We start from the raw sequence: 22,610 nt of genomic DNA on the forward strand, positions 1-22,610 counted from the left end.
AAAGAGTGGATTATAGAAATAGACGGTGAAAAAGGAAGTATATATTTGGCCCCTATTCTTGTAACTGGTTCTCCTGTGGAAGCTAGTGGGAGAGCAGAGCTGATGACCCCAGAAATTCCTTTCCAAAGCCTTCATCCCCACCAGTTTCACTGTGCAGAGGCAGTTGTAGGTTTGGAGCAGCGTATGAGCTTAGGCTATGTCTGAGCTGCAACGCAGGTGTGCTCCATAGCATGCTCCAGGATCCAAGATAAGAAAATGTGGCTAGAGCACACGCCAGCTCTTTCCAACCCAGGCTGCCCAGCTTTCCTTCCCCTGAAGACAGGTAGGAAAAAGGCAGGGGCTGGGAAATTACCTGTCTTTGTCTGGACATGAAATGGGAATGCAGCTGGTGTAAGCACTTCAACAAAGATGATCCCAGGTCCTACTGTCTTAGTTTCCCAGGGCCTCAACTGGTTATGATCCTTTCACTGAAAAAAGGATCGTGTGGAGATAATGAGGCATTGCTTTATGTTTGTTTAAGTATTTTTTTTTTTTGAGAGAGAGAGAGTAATCTCTACGCAGAGCACTGGAATTTGGAGATTTTTGCTTGCATCACTAGCAGCAAACATGGAAATGCCATATAAGATATCTGAAGAAGTTTCTACTTGATATATAAGCATCTATACAGATGTGTAATAGAGGAAGCATTTTATGAAAAAAACAGTTTAATACCTGTGTGATTAAAAACACGCATATTCCTACACTCAGTTTTTCTTCTCTCATTGTGTCACCCTTAAGAAGTCGTCATTAAAATTGTGATCTTCATGATCTCAACTGCAATCTACCCACAGCACATCACTGAAGCTAAGGTATAAGCTGAACAATACTAGAGTTTACTAAAATTTTTCAAAATGAATAATATTTTCCTAACAACCATGCTACTATTCATGTTTTTGCAGGGATAAGGGGAAACTCAAGTTCCTTCAATGTAAATGACTTTTTTTATGTAACTTTCTGTTGCAGATATAGATGAATGTTCCCTTGGCCACCATCAGTGTGGTAGTTTTTCACGATGTTACAATATACCTGGATCCTACAAATGCAAGTGTAAAGAAGGGTACAGAGACAATGGAACAAACTGCATACGTATGTAATGCTCCTTTTAAAAAAGGAATTCTGAAAGTAAATGTGTCCCATGATGTAAATTTTGGGATACAGCACTATCAAGCTCAGTTTCTCTTAACTATTTTTAATACTTAATGAGAGGCCAGGGAATGTAGTCAGGGTTTTTCTGAGTCTTAGTGTGCCTGGGTAAAAATACCTTTCCCTGAGACATTTTCATAATTAGAAAGAAATTCACCTCTCCCTATTCACAGCTTCATTCTAGAGATTGCTTCAGGATGAGAACAACGTGAGTAAGCAGGGTAGGTCTGGCCAGTCAGTCCATATTACTCATACCCTGTTGTTATGTACACTCTGCCACTGTCCCGTTTCAGCAGCTCACTCCATCCACTCCCCACTGCTCCCCAGATGTGAGCAGAGCCAAGAAGGAGGTTTTCTCTGGAAGAATTCCTTGTTGGAGAATTCCCTCCCTCACCTCTCTCTTGGGAGAAGCAGCCATCCCCCTTGGTAGACAATAGGCCACTGGAGCTCCCCGGGGTTTGACTTCCTTCAGGACTGTGCTGGCATCTGCTGAATCTTTTTGAAGACCCTGTGTTCATATGTGGGTGCTGGTCTTCGGTGACTCACTGATCTCTTTTAAAGAGCAGCACCATTGCAGACTTGTTTCCTTTGGCTGTAGCTGTCACGGTAATGTGATCCGCCTCAGGTGATCTTTCACAACCTGAGTGCTTGCAATTATATGTGGACACACTTCATATGTGTTACTGGGACATAGTCCTAAGGTGAATTTTCTATTTTCATATACCTTAATGTAAAAACCACAGGGTATTCAAAAGAATAGTAATAAACAGGCGGCCAGAGAGAAAAACCTTTTTACCTGCTATCATCAAACAACTCATTGTTTAACAAACAGTAGTTCTTCATTTTAGCTGTGTGTTGTACTTGAAACACTTGTACACAAAATATGTGACTAGAGTTCTTACTGGGGCTTTTAAGATCTCCAGTGAGGTATAAAAGACTCATGAACAAATAGAAAATTATAAATAACAAAACAGATGTTCTTGCATTTCATGTCTGCAGAAACTCCCCTTGTGAAACCACGTTAAAATTTGTTGTCCTTTCTTTATGAAATATTGGGGGAGATGGTACTGTAGGCACTGTCATTGTGGTGTAGGTGGTGCTCAGTTCACCACCACTTTTTTGTGGAGGCTGAAAAACCACCATTTACTCAGTTTCCTGGTGTTTAGCAAAGGTAAAGATCTAAATGAAGGCTATTGGCTTAGGTTCAATCTCTGTAAAATGATTAATACTTTACTGAAAAGGAGAAAAGTTTAGAAGAAGTGGAGAGGACTGAAAGGTAACTTCCTTAAGCCAGAGGTATCTGCCTGTCCATGGCCAAAATGGATGTAACAGTGGAGTCTTATTAAACTCGCCTCTGCTCCTGAGTGCAAACTTGTCCAGTTTAGAGATCTGCTTAACACACATCTTCCTGTCCATGCTTTTTTACTAACAGTGCTTTGGGGTAAATTTTACCACCTCTGAAAGAGCATTGATTGGGAGGAAGTGGGGATGGAAGTCTCCTGGCCTTCAGTCGTTCTAAAGAATCTCTATACTGCTGTAATGAGAAGTGTTGTCTAAAGGGATGTGATAATTCAGCAGTGCTGATGCTAAAGTTTATTTCTAATTAGTGGAAACATTCAGAAGAAGAGAAATTATTTCAGCAAAGACTCTCCATGTTGTAATGAAATATATTGTTAAGTTTATGGAGCAAGAGACTCAGATGTCCATTTTGGTCCCATTTTGATTCTCTCTGCAGTTATTCCTAATGTTATGATTGAACCACCTGGTCCATATCATATATTCAAGGGCAACAGCACCCTCCCTAAGGGAGGCAGTGGTATAACCAATAGGATTCCTGATGTTGGAGGCACAAGGCAACCCCTCAGACCACCATATGTACCTGCTGTTGTTACAGAAAGGCCAGTGACCAGGCCAACAACTCGACCTACACCCAGGCCAACAACTCGACCTACACCCAGGCCAACAACTCGACCTACACCTGGGCCAACGACTCGTCTTACACCCAAGCCAACCACTAGGTATGTGCCAGTGACAACAAGGCCAGTAACGAGGCCAGCGGTGAGGCCTCCACCTCCAACACCACCTCAACCTACAACGTTAAGACCTACACTACCACCACAAAGAACTCCTCTGATAACAACTGAAGAGCCTTCACATGTTCCCACTGAAACTACATCTTCCCAAGGAATTACAGATGACAACAGGATCCAGATAGACCCTCAGAAACCCCGAGGAGATGTGTTCAGTAAGTAATTTTACAAAACATTTTATTTATCAGAATTGTAGACACAGTGAGGTGAAAGCATGCACTGTACTGTTATGGAACACTGTCAGTGACAACAAAGACGTGAAACTGGAAGCGTTCATATGGCGAAGCTGCACAAATAGTTGATTTTGTGACCTAACAAAAATGTGGGGAGAAAGTTCTGGGTCAATTCAACCAAAAATTTCAGTTTTTCTTCCTGAAATGACTTGTGAGTATACCATCGTGTATAGGTGCTCAAACCTAATTACGTTTCCAGGTGAAAGTTTTGGAGAACAAAATGCATTTTATTGAAAAACACTGGAGTGCAACATAACTCATAAATAGTTAACGGGTTCAAATTCAGGGAGTTGAGAGCCACTTACAACATATTTCCTTAGCTTTAAGAATGGTAAGAAATGGGACCGTGTCTCATTACCTAAAGACTCTGTTATGTCACCTTGTTGTATGAATTCAAATGGTCTTGGATGTTTATGACTAAGCAATGGCAAAATTGCATAAAAATAACAGAGGCTAATTTTATGGACTGCATCTATGAAAATGGATACATGAAAAGCTGAAGATAGTAAAGACTCTCAGAGCACGAACACATGCCATTTTAAGAGCTGCTGTGAAAGCCACAGCACCATTTCTACCCCAGCTTTAGTGCATACCATGGAAGATATTACTGGCACATGCAGAGTTACGCTTATCTGCCAAGAAATACTCAACACCCGATTTCATCTTTAGTTCTGCTGCTAATTTTAGAGATGGGAAGGGTGTGCTGGATCAGCCTTTCTCCTTCAGCCTGATGTACAAGAAAGCTGCTGAAGCAATGTAGTAGGAGGAAAAGTTTGCTGTCTCAGAGCAGGTGCACAAGCAACGTGGGAGTTTTTTTCTGGTTGCCTTGGCATCTGTATGGTAACTTTGGGTAACTTTCTCTTAGGTCATTATACAGTGAAATATTTTGTTCCTTGTAAAAAATTGGTTTGTTCTCCCTGTTGATATTTTATCTGGTATAGACAGTTTGATGAGTTTAAAATGGAGACAAAAGGTGACTTAGAATTTAGGAAGATAAATCCTGGTACTACTCAGAAGAGTGTGCTTTTGTCTTTTTCAAGGTTATTTTTTAAATAGTCTATATTCAGTTAAAATATAAAAACATCTTTATGTAAAATTCTAAAAAGAAATATAGTAAAGACTCCCAAAACTTAATACAATGGGAACCAATAGTTAAAAATACAGAATTCTGTGGAAATTATTTTAAGACTCTAGCATTGCGCTTACCAGGCTGTCTCGTGTTGCAAGCGTTCTCCAGAATTCTAAAGCAGAGGGGTGTTTCCAGCTATTTTAATGAAGTCGTAACAATCACCAGTATAAAGCTTGTTATTTACAATTAGTCTTTCTGTGTTGTCCCTAGAGACTTGATTTTGAAGCTAATGGTTTCAATACCCAGGATTCAGATGCAGGGGTTTGGAAAGTAGGAAAGTAAAAGTGTTTAAATTTGTTTTCTGACTGTAAGCTTACATTATGGTACGTACAACAAACACAGGAAAAGTGAATCTCTGCTAAGTGTTTATCAGCTGTTTAGGCCAGCTGCCACCCTTTGAGGTTTGCAATACACGTACGTAGCGTGAAAGGCTTCAGTGCCCAACACAGCAGGATTCCAACAGGTCAAGCACCAGCAACTGTTACTGGCTTCAGTAGGTAATACAGGGGCAGGTAGCGCCTCGGATCATGACAATAGATACGTGTCTTTAATCCCATGCTATTTCTTCTATCCCCTGCTAAGGATATCCTTGATCTACACACGTGTGTGACGTACTTGTGTGACTGAAGGCAGCCCCTCCGCCTGTGCTCTGGATGGTAGGAATTTGCGTGGTGCTTGTAGTGTCATACTTAATGAAGCTGGCATCGTCTCTTTTCTTTCTGACTTTCTTTCTGTCTTCCGTGACTCCTTTGAAAGTATCCTTTAGGTAGTGGTCGCTGGTGTCCCCTCCCACCTTCTCTCTGTCCAGAGGCATTTATTTAGAGAGCACACAGAAGCATTTGTTTAGGATTGGAAAAATGCAGTCGGGTGCAAAACAGTTCTGTTCCAGGAGAATGTGCTACCTTGTCAGGGAAAGGTGTTACTTTACCTATTGAATCCTGTTACTGTAGGCATTTGTGGGGAGGGGGAGAAGTTACATCGCCTCGTGTGGGATGTCTAGAAACGCGGGTAGAAAATTTATAGCTGCATATGTTACTACAGAGGGATGTGCAGGGCGTGACTCAGCTTGTCCTTGCCTGCTCCGAGACCTGCGCTTCTGAGGATAACACAGAGGTACTCAGTCACCCCCAAAGGCCGTCGCGCTGTTGGTTCAGCAAGGGGCTGCCAGGCGCCGGGTTCCCGGGCATGAGCTGCGCTGCAGAACTGGCTGCGTGCCTGCTCTTGGCCGGTGGCAAACGCAAGGTTGAGCGCATTGGCTCAAACGCCGTTCCCATTAGCTTACAGATGGCGTTTGCTGGCTGGGTTAAGCTTCAGGTTCCTGCTGGCGCGGTGCAGGCCAGCCCTGCCCCTGCTCTGGGCCCAGGAGAGAGCCGTGCCTGGCTCCGGTGGGCTGGAGCTGCTCTGCGTGGGGCACCCCAAGCTCAGGAGGGCGGCAGCGCTTCCACCAAGCGTAAGCCAGGGCCTCTCGAAAAGCATTCCTCACGATGCTAACAGCCACAATGTTAAGACAAGACAGCATTTTAAACTGAAATAATTAGTAACATTTAGCGAACCTCTGGCGTGCTGCTTATCTGCCACGTGGATGTGCCAAACCCCCCACCTCCAAAACCATTTGCGGATTTTTCACTTGCCTCTGTATTTCCTCAGGGAAGGGGCCTTTTCGGCTAATTCCTTCAGCTTCTTTGAAACTGTTGTTGTTTAAATCTCGCCTACTTCAGACATCTTTGCGGTATTCCTGGGTTGTGAGCTAATGTCATTTGCCTTACACTGAGCCTCTTTAGGTTCATTTCCCCCTGTCATCAGCTTCTCCAGTTGAGGCAGCAAAGCAGCTCAAAAATGAATTTGCACTGTGGTCCCCATATGCCTGCCCGAAAAGAGAAGAGAAAGCCTTGCGCTTGCCGCCTTTGTTTCCCATGGGAGAATGCAGGCAGGCATTTAGTCATCTTGTACCAGTCATTGTCTTGGAAAAGAGAGGAGGAAATTGATGTTAGATCCACTCAGATCATGAAGTAGGTCTTAACTTCAGTTTTGTAACGTCTTCAGAAGAGTTACGGTGTCATCTTCGATGGCTGCTCCCTCGTGTGTCGCCAAGGCCTGTTGTATCCCAGAGAGTCAGAAAAGATTGTGTTTTATCGCACAAGGAAGGGCAAAACCCAACACAGAGAGCACTGTAGCCAGCAAGCGCTGGCAATTCTGATCTTCCAGCCCCTAGTTATCTGCTGAAGGCCTCAGTATTTAAAGTTATGTTTTAAAACTAGGTTGTCTTGTGACGCGTGGACTTTTTCCTTCCTTTCCCCCCCGCCCCAGGCTCTGAAGCCTTAGCCAGACTTTGGCAAAGCCGCGTGACAGTAAATGCTGCTTTGCTCAGCCACCTGAAGAGGCAGTGCTTCTGTTAGGCAACCCGCGGCAAAGGCCCAGTTGGCGTGCTGGTAGATGTCCCACTGCACTAGAGCAAACCATACTGGTGGTCTAGGATGGGTCCAGATCAGGAGAGAAAACGTGCTTGGGCAAGTGTACTTGTTTTCTGCAAGCATCTCTTACATTTTAGTTTTTCATTATTTAGCCTTTTCCTGAGCTTACCCTTAGTGACTCGTTGCTCCCTGTTTTCTCCCTTCATTGTTATTTGACCTGCCTGTCCCACACGCCGAGTAAACTTGTCCTAAGCTTTCACATCGGTAAGCTCTTGAATGTACTGCTCAGCTTGAAACCAGCTGAGGACCGGTGAAATCGGTCTGTTTAGTGGTGACAGAGCACAAATGATAATAATGCTGATATTTAAATACCTTTGCAGTTTTTGACAGGAATTGGGTTGTTGCGTTTCTTTAGCTGCTTTACCCCTTTTCTAAAAATCCCTGCATTGGCTTTGGGGAGCTGCTTTTTCAGAGAACAAAAACCCAAGTATTTTTTAAAATGGAATTCCTACACTTGGCCTTTGAACCACTCAGTCAGATGCAGACAGTGGAATCTGGCACCAAGGATAATCTTCTCCTGATATGGATATGGGGGGAATGGCAATGAGGGAGGAGTGCAGTGATGGCTTAATATTTAACTATTTCAGGACTGACACAAACTACAGTGAAGTGCAGAGGCATCTTTTCCAGTTACTCGGATGGATAAAGTCTCTAACGAATAGAACGTATTTCTCAGTAAGACTGTGAAGTTCTGCTGCCATCGGGATGTGGGTGATAAGCATTAAAAGCATAAACTTAAAGACAAAGCATAATACTAGGTATCGGCAGAGTGAGAACAAAAAGCCTCATCTGTATTAAAAGATAGTTCAGCAGTTTTCCTTCTTAGCCCTTAGTGGGGCTGAAAAGATTGGAATTAACAGATTTTTCTCATAACAGCTATTAAAAAAGACTGGATTAAAACTTGATTCTTTCTGCTCCCCTTTCAATGACTGAAAAGTCTTTAGTGCAGTAAATTCAGTTTTGTGATCCTTGAAGCTGCTGAAAAAAGGGAAATGCTAAAAGCAAAGAATATGAGGTTTGTTACTCCTTGATACCGTTCGAGTAGCACCATTTTACAAGCATTTCATTTGTCCTCACTGTTCTGGCACCTATTAAAATGTATCTGTCTTTAAATATTTAAGCATTTAATATAGGCACTTTGTTCCTGTCCGTACTGTGGAGCTAAATCGTAAGATATAGGGGTCTTACAAATCACACCATCCATCTTCCAGCTAGTTTTGTCCCCAGGTCTGATAAACAAGCTTCTGTTGGTCACTTATTTTAGCTGTGTCCCCCTGAAATTCAGTCGTCACTCTGCACCTCGTGAATAGCTGCTCATGGAAAAGCAGGCAGGTGACTTTTGAGAAAATCTTCTGGTAAGATGCATAATGAGAGGTGTGATTTAGGTGAGAGTTAATGAGCCTTGTACCTGCCTGAGAAATGCAAGATTGGACTTTAGAGTGGTCGCACGCTACTGCCATCTCCCCCCTGTCACGTGCACGGTGCTGTAGGGGTGGGGCAGCCCCCGAAAGCCCTTCCTGGAATAATTCTCACCACAGAATTTGAATTTGCGGAGTTTTAAGCAACATATCCTGGACGCTGCAGGTATCCAGATAAAAGGGTGACATGTATCTCTCTGTTGCCCCTTCTTTTTGGCCCAGCATATATCAAAGTCTCCCATGGAGGAAAACAGGACGTAGTCTTGTTTACGAAGTCTGACTGACCTCTGGACTACCCCTCCTTTTAGCTATTTTCTGCTGGTTCTTGTGTGAGATCTCATCGCTCGTGGGGTTTTTTGGAAGTGGAATTTAACAGCTTTCAATTGTAACTAGTCAGTCAAAAAATCTGTGTCTTTTGTTTTTCTTACCAAATGGGAAGCTTGGTCATGATTATTGTGTGGAATGGAATTGCGTAAGAACGCAGTGTTTGTTGTAAGGCAGAACACCATGTTATTAATAGTAATAACAGTTACTAATAACATGAAGCTGCACTCCGTGTTTTGGTTTGGTTTGGTAACACCAGAACAGTGATTATTCTGTAATTACAAATAACCTGTCATATGTACACACCATCTTTTATACTCCCAAACTCAGCAATTAGCAAGTAAATGGAAAAAAAGTCCTACTGTTTTCCCAAAGGATTAAAAAGCTGAAAAAAAACCCAAACCAGTCTTATGCACTTATTAAATGTTCCCCCCCCACATTCATGCATCTGTGAAGAACTTAGCTCGTGAACTTTGAGAATATGGTACTGTTGCTGTATTGGCTCACTCAGAGCATATAAAATTCTCCAAGAAAAAGAAGCCAAGTTTATATTTAACAAGCTTTATCAAACCATTGAGGTTAAGTGAAAAGCACACTGATAGGCTATATAAAGTACACAGAAAGGGCTTGGAAAGCTCGCAGAAAATAATTGTGCCAAATACCTTCTCCCATGATCGCCACTCAACATATTAGTTGTCGTAGCAAGAAGCGGCGTACGCATGGATCGTATTTAAGAGTCCTGCATCTCTGGTTTCCTATCAAGTGCACATTCCTCTAATTAGGTCTGAGCACTGAAGTGACTGGTTTAAAGCTCTGCAACCCATTCTTCTAGAAGTTCATATAGAACAGTGTTTGGAGAGGACTTTAAAGTTTTGAAGAAATATTTTACTGTAGAGCTTTAATTATAGGCAAATACATCAACTTGGATTTGGAGAATGCTTGTGTGCGTGTGCAGATGTAACTGAGATTTGTATAAAATAACCATGCGTACAGTACGTGTGTATGCTGCGCTTGGCAGTTTTAAAGCAAATGGGAAGGAACCTGACAGGAGGCTGTAGGGAGGTGGGTGTTGGTCTCTTCTCTCTGGTAACAGGCGATAGGATGAGGGGAAATGGTCTGAAGTTGCATGCCTGAGAAGGTTTAGGTTGGATGTTAGGGAGAATTTTTTCACTGAAAGGGTTGTTAAGCATTGGAACGGGCTGCCCAGGGAAGTGGTTGAGTCCCCATTCCTGGGGGTATTCAAAAGACGGGCAGATGAGGTGCTTAGGGACATGGTTTAGAGGTGGGATGGCAGGGTTAGGTTAAAGGTTGGATGATTGTATGAAATTGCTGACTTGTTCTTCATAGCGTGGGAAACGAACAGCATCTTTTCCCCTTAGCGTAGTCTGAGAAGAGGAAAGGCAAGGTGATGGTCCCTGGGGGTGCAGCAGAGATGTGTCTCAGGCGTGGGGACTGCTGTGTTCCATGGGGAGCAGCAGCCTGCAGCGTGGTTGTAAGGAGAAACTCCCCCGTGAGGGCTTATCTAAGGCGAAATTGCAGTCGGAGCGCTGTCCTGCCAGAAACAACAGTAAGTTACCTACAAGATGCTGCTCATTTAGCAGCCTTTGTAAGTAAACAGTCCTGCAAAATTTGCTGTCCCAGGTGGCTGGCCGCAGTAAGCCCACAAAACTGCATCAACAGTTTTTAACATCTGTGAGCAAACCCTCTGCAGCTGAATTGTAACAGGTAGGTGCTGGCACGTACCGCAGCGGTGGAGGTATGGGCAGACATAGACTGTTCACACGCGTAGCAGCTCTGCTGCTCGTGGTTGTCCGTGACGGTGAAGCAGTGGGGAGCAGCCTACGAGTGTGTATGCTGTGTGCTGTGACGCGTCACGACAGCCTCCGCCGCCGTACGCACCTCTGCGCAGGTGTGACTGTGGCCCTGCGATGTGCTTGTTCAGCTGTCCTGCCTACGTCGGCGTTAGGTAGAGCTCGGGAAAGACAGCAGTGTACTCTGGGAGGGATTTGTCGTGGTTTAACCCGGCTGGCAACTCAGCACCACGCAGCCGCTCGCCCACTCCCCCCCCCGGGAGAGAATCGGGAAGAAAAGGTTAGAGCCGAGGGCTGAGATAAAGACAGTTTAATAAGAGAAAATAATAATAATAATAATGATGAGAATGGTAACAGAATATACAGAATATACAAAACGAATGATGCACAATGCAATTGCTCACCACCTGCTGACCGATGCCCAGCCCGTCCCGAGCCGCGAGCAGTCCCCGAGCCGGGAGCAGTCTCCCTGTGACTGACCGACTGACTAACCCCCCCGAGCATGACGTTATATGGTATGGAATAGCCCTTTGGTCAGTTTGGGTTAGCTGTGCTAGCTGTGCTCCCTCCCAGCTTGTTATGCACCTGGCCGAGCAGGAGAAGCTCAAAAAGTCCTTGAGTAGTCTGAGCACTACTTGGCAACAGCTAAAAACATCAGGAGCAGTCTCCCTGTGACTGACCGACTGACTAACCCCCCCGAGCATGACGTTATATGGTATGGAATAGCCCTTTGGTCAGTTTGGGTTAGCTGTGCTAGCTGTGCTCCCTCCCAGCTTGTTATGCACCTGGCCGAGCAGGAGAAGCTCAAAAAGTCCTTGAGTAGTCTGAGCACTACTTGGCAACAGCTAAAAACATCAGTGTGTTATCAACATTCTTCTGGTACTAAATCCAAAACACAGCACTATGCTAGCTACTATGAAGAAAATTAACTCTATCCCAGCCGAAACCAGGACAGTATTAAAGGTGAATGATGGTTTAAGAGTATTCCTGCTTCCTTTTTTTTTTGTTTTTTGTGCTGCCTGAGGTAAACCGATTTTCTTTTTTTTCTTTATGTAACTGAATATTGTATTTGTGCATAAATGTACTGCAGGGTGGCTGTTGGCCTAGGTGGTGTGGACTTGTGCACATTTGTAAGGTTTCTTTCATGTTAAATCTCAAAACTCCAATCATCATGTAAGTAAAAAAAACCCCAGATTAAACAAAGCAGAAAAAATATTATTGCAAACACTGTAACCTTAAAAATTCACAGGCCTTTACTACCCCACCCAACCTGAAGTCCTTGAGGCTGTTTGAGTGTTAACATCCTAGACTGCAAATAGACATAAACCAAAATCTACAAACTATTAAAAGTAAGTTAAAAAAGAGAGACATAAGGATTCAAAAAATGACTATAATACTAAGGAGTTAATTTGTTTCCTACGGACTTCAAGCTTATTTATTTTTATTATACAAAACTTCCATCCAAGATCAGTAGCCTATAATATTACTTTTAAAATACATTAGCATTTGGTGGACCTTTTACCAGGCTGCTTCTTTTGTCCTAGTTCCAAAAAGCAGGAAGCTACTTCATTCTCGGTTTTAGTTTTCCTCTGTCTTCTGGCTTTAGAGGAGCTGTTGCAGCGGCGCTGCTTACATGTCGTCCTAGTGCAAAAGTTCCTTCTTACCTTTGATTTGATTTCCTGAAAACACCAGTCCTTTAGTTCAGTGTGTAGAGTTGTAAATCACCTCAATTCTTGTTCTCGCTTGCCTAAGAAGCTCATAGAGACATTAAGATACTTATTTTAGCACCGCAAATGGAAAACCTGTTGAGTTTTTAATAGGCAAGGCCCTTAGACACCTCCGAAACCTACGGTATTTGTGTAACATCTAAAGACACGTCTGAAGCACATGGCTGCTGTTGTCGATTATGGGCTAGGCCTGCCTCTAACCGAGGAATTTCCACAACCGCTCTATCCGGTGCAATCTGTTTATCTCTGGTTGACAGCTGTCAGTCAGGCATGATGTCAGTGTGTTTATTTCTGGAGACTTACACAGACTGGCATAGTGTCTGCAGAAGTGGAAGTCTTTGGAGCCACCTGACTTTGGCACAAAAAGCCCCTCTTAAATTTCAGGTTGTCGTGGCTGCTGAATGTCTTTAGGGAGCTCTGGTCCTTTGCAGATAGATGGATGTTCCTGCAGCTGAGTTTCAAAGGTTAGGTCAGTGGGGGAGCCTCTTCAAGTACCACTGCCTCCTGTTGGGATTCTTCCGTAAGCATCCATGGAAGGAAAGTGGATTGGGAAGTTTGAGCGAGGGCTTTACTGTGGCTTTATTCTACTGAGAAAGCGCTCTCTTTAAAAGTGCATTTGGAGGGGAATAGTGTGCTTCAAGCTTAAAGCTTTTTTTTCCTTTTTTTTCTTCCCCAGTTGAAAAAAGGAGCTTTCATTTGAAGCGCCTTTAGCAGCTTTGGAATCACCTTTTACAGTGCTCAGATAAGTGTTACAACATAAATCACAAGTCACATAGGCATAAAGTTTATGCATCTTCATGTCAAATATAATTAAATATATTGAATTCTCCAACAAAAGCACAATGCCCAGAGCTGCTCTGCTCTTTTTTTATTAAAGAAAAGGAAGTAGGTCACTAACTACCTTTAGCTCATTCATTGCTGAAAAACCACTTTCCCCACAGTTCCACGCCAGCCTGGAGTGAGCAATAATCTGTTTGAAATACTTGAAATTGAACGAGGGATAACGGCCGACGAATTTGAAGCGAACGATGACCCAGGTAAAGAGCGCATCTCCTGTTTGGGGCTTAGGGTTTTTTGAGATTTCTTGGGGTTTTGTACATTTTTACAGGGCTCCTACATCTTATGCCCCTTGTTTAAACTATGCTTTGTAAAAAGAAAAAAAACCCACTACCTAAGGGAATCTTTATAGTTTTATTTCCTAACAGATTTAGCACAAAACCAGTGTGAATTGTTAACAATAACACCAGCTTCCTTTTTATTGTTTTAGTATTTTTGTAATTCTTTTTCTAGTGCTCCTTCTGCTGCATTTCATTTTCATATTTACTGCTAGTGTCAGCCACAAGGGAAATTGCTGTAGTCCCCACCAAAACAATCCAAACCACTTTTTGTTTGTTTTTTTTTTTTTTTGACCTTCTGCTCTGTTCTGCCTAGGTGTGCTGGTACACAGCTGTAATTTTGATAGTGGACTGTGCGGATGGATCAAGGACAAAGATGACGACTTGCACTGGGAACCCGTGAGAGACGCATCAGGTAAGCCACCCATGTGCGATCGCATCCTGTAGCTGAAGAACCAGCTGGGCTGGAGGTTGATGACTGTTCTTGCATTAGCATGAATTTACACAGCTTCTGTTCCCTTCAGTTCCGGGATGTATTTCACGCTCACGCCCCTTCTGTGTATACAAATCAAAACTGAGGATTCCCAACATGGAAGAGCAACAGAGAATTTGCACTTTTATCATAGCTGGCATCTTCACCATAGGAATGTCTCTGAAGGAGTAGTAAATGTATTCAGTACAAGATTATCTGTCTTAAAAGAATCAGAAAGAACAAAAATGTGGATGAGAGAACAACTTTTACTTATGGTGAAACAAAGCTTAGTTTTTCAAACCACCATGCAAACCTACTTGTTTCTATGTTGCCAGCAAAATTATAGAAAGCACTGGAACTAGCTGCCAAATACAATGTTTTAGTTTAACCCCTTGGTTTGATTTTACTGAATTCTACTTGAAGTTACAGCAACCTGTATATAGGAGAACTGTTAACTGACCGGGAGGCAGAGAAGTTAGTTAGGTGCTCACAGGCAGGGACTTCTGCAGATGGGTACGCTTGGGTACACGCAGGATAGGAGAAGGCTGGCATTGGCGCCGGTGGCCAGGCGAAGCAGCAACCCCTGCCGCTGCACGCCTCCGCTGCGGGGACTCGGTTGTGTTGTGTCCCCTCTTGCCGAGACAGTACAGCACAGAGGGGCTGGCCTGGCCTGTGTACCCTTCCTCCTGCAGCGCTCGCCCCATGGCGCTGCGGATTAGACACAGGTCTCTGGCTCCCTGTAACGATGGGATTACTTCATACCCAGAAGAGCAGCCTTTGAAGTGCACAATGCTTACATTATGTGAGGGGGTGGCAGACTGCGGATGGAAAATGCGCTCTCGGGCGGCAAAATGCTGCAGGTTGATTTGAGGGAGGGTGAGGGCACTGAGAGCCATTTTCCTGACGCGCCACCTCATCATAGATGCCTGTCCTTATGCTGCCACGGGTGGGGCAGCCATTTGCCACTGCAGGGGGTGACCTGGAGCCTTTTTCAGGCTGTTTAGTTTCAGGTGAAGTGGAAGTGCCCATCTTCACTCACTGGGCAGGCCCCCTCCCCACCCACAGGCATGCTCTAGTATTTCCTGTGCTCCTTATGACACTTAAAAAATCTCATGCAAGACTGGGCCAGCAGAGCTCCTTCCTCCTGCAGATGAGAAAACTGTGGCTCTCTCCTGCTTGCAGACTGGCATTTTAAAAAAGCTCTCCCCTAATTCAAACATGTTAGTGAAACACCGGATTTAAAAATGCTTTGCTTCTGAAAAAGTCAGTCACTCAGGGCATATTCACTGCCTGTACTCAAAAATTGTTCTTAATACATAGTAAGTTCCAAAACTATGATTTTTAACTGGCTTTTTTTTTTAGCCTTTTTTTTTTCTCCTGCGTTGCTTCCCGGTCAGGGACAATCCCAGCTTTTTGTTTCCTGTGTATGTTCTGCTGCTATTGACATAACCTGTTAAAACTAGTCCTGTGAAGTCACCCACCCACTCCCCCCTGTCTGGAATACCTTGTTGCAAGGGTTTATTTTCACAGCTTGTTCCCGAGTGTTTGCTTTCACCTTTCAAAGTTTGCTATTTATTGGTTTATCAGAATCTGCATTTTGAAAGGTGCCAGCCGAAGCCTTACAAGCTTATCTCGCATGCAGAAAATGCTCATTTGAGGGGACCTTTTCCTGCAGGGGCTTGCCTACAGCTTTGTGCTTACCTAAATCTGTTTCCTATTGATTGGGTTCAGTCACTGTAACTATCTGAAACAGATGCAGTTAATGAGGTAAGTCAGTACTTTTATAGTGCTAGAACTGTATCTACATCAAACAGGTGCAGTTACTTAAACTCTATTAGGCTTGTTTTAGCAGTTACTGACCTTGATGCAAAACCAATGCATTAAAAAACCCCCCCAAAAAACCATTTAACAGATCCGTGGAGAAATGGCTCCCACTTCATGCCCAAAAGCAGATCTGGAGCCCCAGACAGCAGCATAATACTTTGCTTAAATCTCACTGAGACCAAAGAACTTAAAACCCTGTGTAGGAGCAGTGAATTGGAGACAGGGGTGGCTTTCCTTGTAAGTGTGTGACAAGCCCCAGTACGTTGTCATTAAATCTCACAGCTTTTGAGGGAAATCCTTGTGACTTTCAAAAAGAAGCCTTCAAAAAATAGGGCTCTGGTTGCGTAGTAGCAGGGCGACAATTTAAATGAAAAATATTTTTCTATTCTGCAGTTAAGTAAAGACTGTGCATGCCAACAATATTATCAACCCCAGTATTTCTACATTATCAGTTTCAACTAAGGAGCCTAAACGCCACTTTTACCTTAAGTTCATTAAACTTCAATTTTTTGATTTAAAAAGATTTTAGAAATCTAAGCTCGCTAAGAAAAAGATTCTTAGGTTCGGAGTAAGACAAGAATTTTTTTTTTCATTTTTTAAAAGTGAATCCTCCTCCCTTTGGTAATTTCAAATTTTAAAGTTATCATCCACCTTGCAAAAGTTTTAATGAAAAGTACAAAAAAAACCAGTTACAGGTGTAGGTCTTCTCCAAGCTGTGAAGTCTCACGGCAGTTTTGAGTGCCTGTGTGAAAGGATACAGAGGACTTGGGGAAGTATATGCCCTTTTTTTAATTTTTTTTTTTGGTTTAATATTGCCATACCTGAGATCCTTCACTTTTCACATTCTAGGTGTTTTTATGAAGGCACCTTTACTCCATACATGATAATAATAGGGTTTTGAGTTAAGTACGTGTGTTCACAGACAACTTACTACTGTTAGAGAAGACTTCAGGGAGTGTATTCAAGTCAGCAGCCATTTGGAAATCGTTGCTGTTTCTAGCTTTCTGTATCTAACCCAGATTAAGAGTTAAAATTATGGGTAAATAAAAAGGCTATCCGTGTTTGCAAATGGATACGCTTTCAGACTTAACCTGTTAACACAGTTCCCAAATAAAAGGAAGGGGACAGAACCATAGCTTGATTACACGATAAGATTTATGCTGGCCTCTCGTTCATCTACACAATAGCAAAAACCTGCAGCTTACAAGGTGCATAAATGTACACAGTAGCTTTAATGTCACTGTGGGTTTAAAATCATGCAGTCATCATGGGGTTGTCAGAAATGAAGAAATACACAAAATTTTCATTTCCAAAAGGGGTATTATTTGCTTTGTAAAAAATAAATTCGATGGGCAAGACCTAACCTGGTACTAATGTAAACAGGAGACAGCACTGTAAATCTTACCCTGCAGCAGGCAGATGCATCGGTTCCGGTTCACGTTCCAGCAACTATATGCCTTATTTAAGACTCACTGGACTGTGTGGAGCGCTTTTTTGTTCTTGAGGTTTTTTACCGGCTCTCGTACATTCGGTCTTGCAACACAGCAGAACTTTTAAAAAACCCTGCCTGCTTTTTCTTTTGCAGGGGGACAGTACCTTACCATTTCTGACCCCAAAGGCAAAGAAGGGAGAGCAGCGCATCTGATCCTGCCGCTGGGTCGCATGGCTCAGGCCGGCGACTTGTGCCTGTCGTTCAGGCATAAGGTGCCGGGACTGCATTCTGGTGCCCTCCAGGTCTTTGTAAGGAGAAACGGTGCCCACGGACCAGCTGTTTGGGGAAGAAACGGCGGCCACGGCTGGAGACAGACGCACATAACTTTGCGAGGACTGGGCATCAAGAGTGTAAGTACCGATGCAGGTGCTGCCTTCGGCTTTTTCGCGTGAGAAGCGGAAGACACTTAGATGGGGTAGCACTGGACTGTTTGTCTTCTGGGTCCAATTTCAGCCTGTGTTTTACCTCTTTGATTCCTGCCACTGGAATGTTAAGGAGAAGAAAGGACTTGTGCATTTTGTCAATTCAGTTGTTTGCAAAAAAACCCAAACCACCTACAGCAATAGACACATAGGAAACTACAGAAAGGAGGTAAGCAATGACCTAACCATGCCAATAACACAAAATGGCTTAGTGTAATCAAAAGAAGCTGTCTGAAGTGCCATGGAGAATCTTTTAATACCTGGAAATCTTAGAAACATTGGAAGATAAACTGATATATCAAAAGCTCAGCATTTTTTTTCATCCTCCACTTAGCTTTGAAGGTAGTTTCTATTTCAGATCAGAAGAAGGGGCTTGGGTGCTTCAGGGCCTGTTTTCCTCTGACTTGCATCAGGTGGTCTAAAAAAAGCTCACACGTCATCATGTTCATGGTGGGAGCAGGCTACAACACACAGAGTATATGGTTCTAAATTAATATTAAGGCTGCAATTACTGCAGTTAATCTTCTGAAAACTTGACCTCAGAAAAAGTAACAAAGATGTCTGACCTTCTCTGAGCTGTCAGTGAATATCAGACTGCGAATGTGGAAGTTTGTAGCAGCTGAACAAAATTATTTCCCCCATTCTTACCCTCTTCCACCACATTTAACGTTTCTCGCAATCCTCTGGTCTGTCTCACCTTCTAGAGCAGTTCGTTAAATAAGCGTGTCTGCCTGGCAGAAAAGCAAATGAGTTTTAGAGATGGCAGACCAGGCTGGCAGTCCCGTCCCCCTTTGCGCTGTCCCCTGCCCTCTCCTGACCACCTCAGCAGGTGCTGTCAGCCTGGTTTGCCAGCCGTAACCCAGGGCTGGTCCATGGACCAGAGCTGCACCTCACGGCGCAGTTGAGTTTGGGATCTTTGCCAGCCAGCATGGAAAGCCTGGGCTGCTGACCCAAACCCCTGTGACGTTTGTTCCAAGGATCAGGGAATGAGAGAAAGCTCTGGGTAAGCAGGGAAGGTCTTTGCCACAGAGAAATCAGGAAGAAATATGGAAGCTTTATTTTCTAGTTAATTAAAAAACAAAAGCAACTAAACGCTAGTGATTTGGGGGGGGGCTACTGGAAACCTGAGGAGAATATGAATGGAGACCAGAACCCTTCATCACACTTTCTAATGCCTTAGCTCTGTGTAAAGCACACCCAAAATCACTATTTTTTTTTAAAATAATGCATTTATTCAATGTAGAGTTGAATAAAAAAATAATTTCTGAATTCTTTTATTTCGAAAAAAAATGTAGTATGTTCAACACAGTTTCTCTGACCTCCTTTGTTGCTATTCCTTATTTGAAGGTGTGCTTTCAGCAAGCAGCCAAATTATTTTTAACCACCACCATTTTGTGAGGAGCCAGCGCTTCTGTAGATTACCACAAGTCTGCAGGAGCCGGGATTTGTTAAATAAAAGGTGGCCATTGCTAGTTCCATAACTAAGGCACAGCTGCAAGGTGCTTTAGCAATGGAAAGCTCCTCTATTAGACAACATTTTTCAGAATGCAGAAGCTTTTATGTGTTTGCCATGAGGGACAATGAAAACGGTGCAGAGATGATATGAACAAAGCACCAGAGATTCTCTTATGTGGAAGTTCATCTTGCCTCAGCAGATGGTACAGCTGGAGCAACTCTGTCCTGAGCTACCGGTTCTTCACAAAGATCCTGCCAAAGTGAAGAAGGGAAAGGATCAGAAATAGAAAAAACCAGCCATAATTCTGAGCAGAATCAATAGGCTTTTGTCAGTCAGTTACGATTTGCCTGAGCTTTCTTATGCTTTTGCTTTCTTACTGTGGAGACCTCTCTCTTTCGTTTTACTTTATTTTTGCACTCAAGTCGTTCTATTTCTCTTCCCAGGTTATTTTCAAAGGGGAGAAAGGGAGAGGAAGAACTGGGCATATTGGACTAGATGACGTGATCTTGAGGAGAGGACGCTGCTCTGAAGAGCATTAGCAAAGACAACGAACCAGCGGAGTCATCTCCTCTAGCCCTTCTCGTGCTATTCCTACCAAGCTTTGAAACGGAACTGCACAAAAAAGAAGACAAAGTTGGAGCGTGACAACTTCTCAGTGGCCTGCTAAGTGCTCTCTCACTGAAACTTCCTTAAAAACACGGAGAGCACCTTCCAGGATTCAGGAACTCCGCTCCTGTGCTGGTTGTTTCTATTAATCCTTATCCCTAAATCATATTCTGTATGTAATAACTTTATCCCCTGTTAAGCCTGGTGACCACTCACATAAAGAGCACTTGTGGAAAAGGGAGCGTTAAGTACAAATAGTGGCAAAAGAAAGCTCCAGCTCAGAACATTTTAGTGATAACTAAATATTCATTATCTTCCTGTAGCACTGCTCTTTCATCAATTAGATCTGATAGACAGCAGGACTGGTCCAGCTTCAGAGTCACCTCAGATTAGCGGAAGCCTGGACCTGAATGCTGGCTTACTGCCACCGACCTTTGAAGAAGGGTTTGCTTCATATTAAACAGCATTTATTTTGGTGTTGCATCTGTATTAAGAAAAAGCAGTTATAGAGAGTAGGCACTGCATCCTGTAATATTGCTGCCGCTGTGTTTTGTGTATATGTGTATGGTTATTAACATATTTATGTTTTTAATATTTACAGGCTCTAGTTGCAAGGTAATTGGCAGCTGTGCTTTCTTATTGTACAAGACCGGAGTCCAGCATCTTCTCTGACCCCGCTGGTCGTGCCAATAGATACGTTACCAAAGTCAGTTAATGGTGCTCACTGAAAAACACTGGTGCAGTTTTTCATGTTGTAATATGCTGAAGGCAAAAGACCGAACCCTTACCTGATGTAAACTGGCATCTGATAATGCTGTACGAGTTTGCATTTAGCTCAGGAGCAAGCCCTAAAGGGCTCTCAATCCTGCAAGAAACTCCTGGTTCAGCTGAAGACTGAGCAGCCTGAAGAAGGTAACTTCCATCGTGTCAGATTGACCCCGTTGATGCTACCAGGAACGTTCCCTTCCCACGGGTGGTACGAGCCTATGCAAAAGCAAAAAGGGCAACTGCGTTAACGCCGTGTGAACAGTTCAGACCGTGAAATGCCTTGAGTGATCTTTGTCACACGTCCATATTCCATCCAACCCTTCTGTATATAATAAACATTTTATTCTTTAGAACTAGGACAACTATTAATTAGCTCTAGCTGGAACTATCAGAACTTTGGATTTATTTTTTAGTTGTGTGGCATGCATGTGGTGTACAGTTTCCCAGGAAATTCTTCTGTTTGGTTTGGGGTGTCTTAAAATGAAGATCATCATCATCATCATTGCTGCTACCAATTCTAAATTTGACAAAGTAATTGTAATGTCTAAGAAAATGACAAAAGATTGTCAAAACATTGTTAATGGCGCAGCCTTAAAGCCTCAAAAGTATATATAGAGAAGAAACGGGTCTCAGATCTTTTAAAGACTATGTAAGATAAATGCCAGCTTCATATCATGTTATAAAACCATGATTAAAAAAAAGAAATCCGTGCACAAAGTCCAGAGAGACAAAATTGCAAGACCATTAGAGGTCGCGTTCCAAAGCCCTGTTTCTGACAAAGTACTGTTTTGAAAATATTTTTCCAGTTTGTCCCCTAGGGCAAAGCCCAGTATGTATAGCAGAAGTTTGCTTGACCAAACAGAAAAGTCTCCTGCAAAACTGTATTTAAAAGGAAAAAACAACTCTTTTGTAAACATTTTAAAAATATTTTGCTTCAAATACGATCATGGTCTTTGTCTCTTACGTTACTTTGTAATATGTCAGAAATATTTGTGAATAGTTGAAATACCTTGTCCTTATTTTAAAGTAATCAGTAAAGGAGGCTGTTACTTGCTACTAACTGGAAATCTTGTTTTCATTTCTGGATCAAAAGTCTCATTTTTATTGCAGTGAAATGAACCAAAAGATGACAATTCAAGCAAAGAGAAGTAGCTCTTGTTACCGGATTTAAAAATAAAAGTAATACGTACTGTAATACGTACGAGAGCATTGTATGTATTATTCAGAAGGAAGAACGACAGTTTTCAACCCAGCTTTTTTTAAGAACAGTTTCACAGATAATTTAAGAGCTTCTGCAATAGAAAATGTCCATTTTACAAGCAGCAGCAGCTACTGTAGTTCCCCACACTACTGAACCTGCGCAAACCGTCTTGGCCTCTAACAAGATTAACACAGTTTGGCCTGGTTCATCTACAGTGGATGAGGATGGTCTGTACCACGTAGTACCACAGCTTTCCGAGATTGAGCCTCCCCGGCTAAAACAGAACTCACTCTCCCAGCTGTGCAAGGCTGAAAAAAAAAAAGAGTGTTTTGCCCCTTCACAAATGGCCCTCAGGACCCAGAACGAATTCAGAAGTGAAGCAGAAAGAAGTCCTCGGGTGACATGAGGAGGACTGGGGGTCTCTGCATGCTATGGACGCACTTCATCCTTGCAGTCAAACCAGTAACCCTGTAAAGCCTCGCTAGCAACTGATGCCCCAGCTGGCAGCGGACGTGGGGGCAGTCTTGGCAGAGCTGCTATGGCTGGAAGTCACTCACCTCCGCAGCGGCTGTGCCATCGTGCTGTACGTGTCACCTTCTCTCGGTGTTTAGAGACGAGGCGAGGTCGGTCAGCGCTTCTGCTGTGGTGCTCTGTCTCCAGCGCTCGCTGCGCTTGCCCTGGCAGGGGGGCGTGAGCCTCAGGAAAGAGATGATAATTAATATGGCCCAAGGTCTGCCTGTGAAGCAGGTTATACCCGCGCTCCCTGCCTAGGGCTTAACAAATGGGTAACTGTGCCAAAAGAAATCCCTGCTTAAATATTTAGGCAAGCAGAAATTATTGCACTGAATTAATTAACATGAAAACATTTG

General features: G+C 43.2%; 1 protein-coding gene across 1 annotated transcript in view; it reads left to right on the forward strand.

Annotated features, from left to right (window-relative positions):
* Positions 1-19,705, forward strand: part of NPNT (nephronectin) — a 69,710-nt gene extending 50,005 nt beyond the window's left edge. Inside the window, exons 8-14 of the mRNA XM_035894685.1 lie at positions 1,003-1,125; positions 2,182-2,202; positions 3,029-3,427; positions 13,327-13,422; positions 13,817-13,915; positions 17,382-17,638; positions 19,610-19,705. Of these exons, the coding sequence (XP_035750578.1) occupies positions 1,003-1,125; positions 2,182-2,202; positions 3,029-3,427; positions 13,327-13,422; positions 13,817-13,915; positions 17,382-17,638; positions 19,610-19,705 (1,091 nt within the window). The remainder of the gene's footprint in view (positions 1-1,002; positions 1,126-2,181; positions 2,203-3,028; positions 3,428-13,326; positions 13,423-13,816; positions 13,916-17,381; positions 17,639-19,609) is intronic.
* The last annotated feature ends 2,905 nt before the right edge of the window (positions 19,706-22,610 follow it).

The sequence above is a fragment of the Egretta garzetta genome, unplaced genomic scaffold (assembly GCF_000687185.1).
Source record: "Egretta garzetta isolate BGI_Z169 unplaced genomic scaffold, ASM68718v1 scaffold620, whole genome shotgun sequence".
NCBI classification, from domain to species: Eukaryota; Metazoa; Chordata; class Aves; order Pelecaniformes; family Ardeidae; genus Egretta; species Egretta garzetta.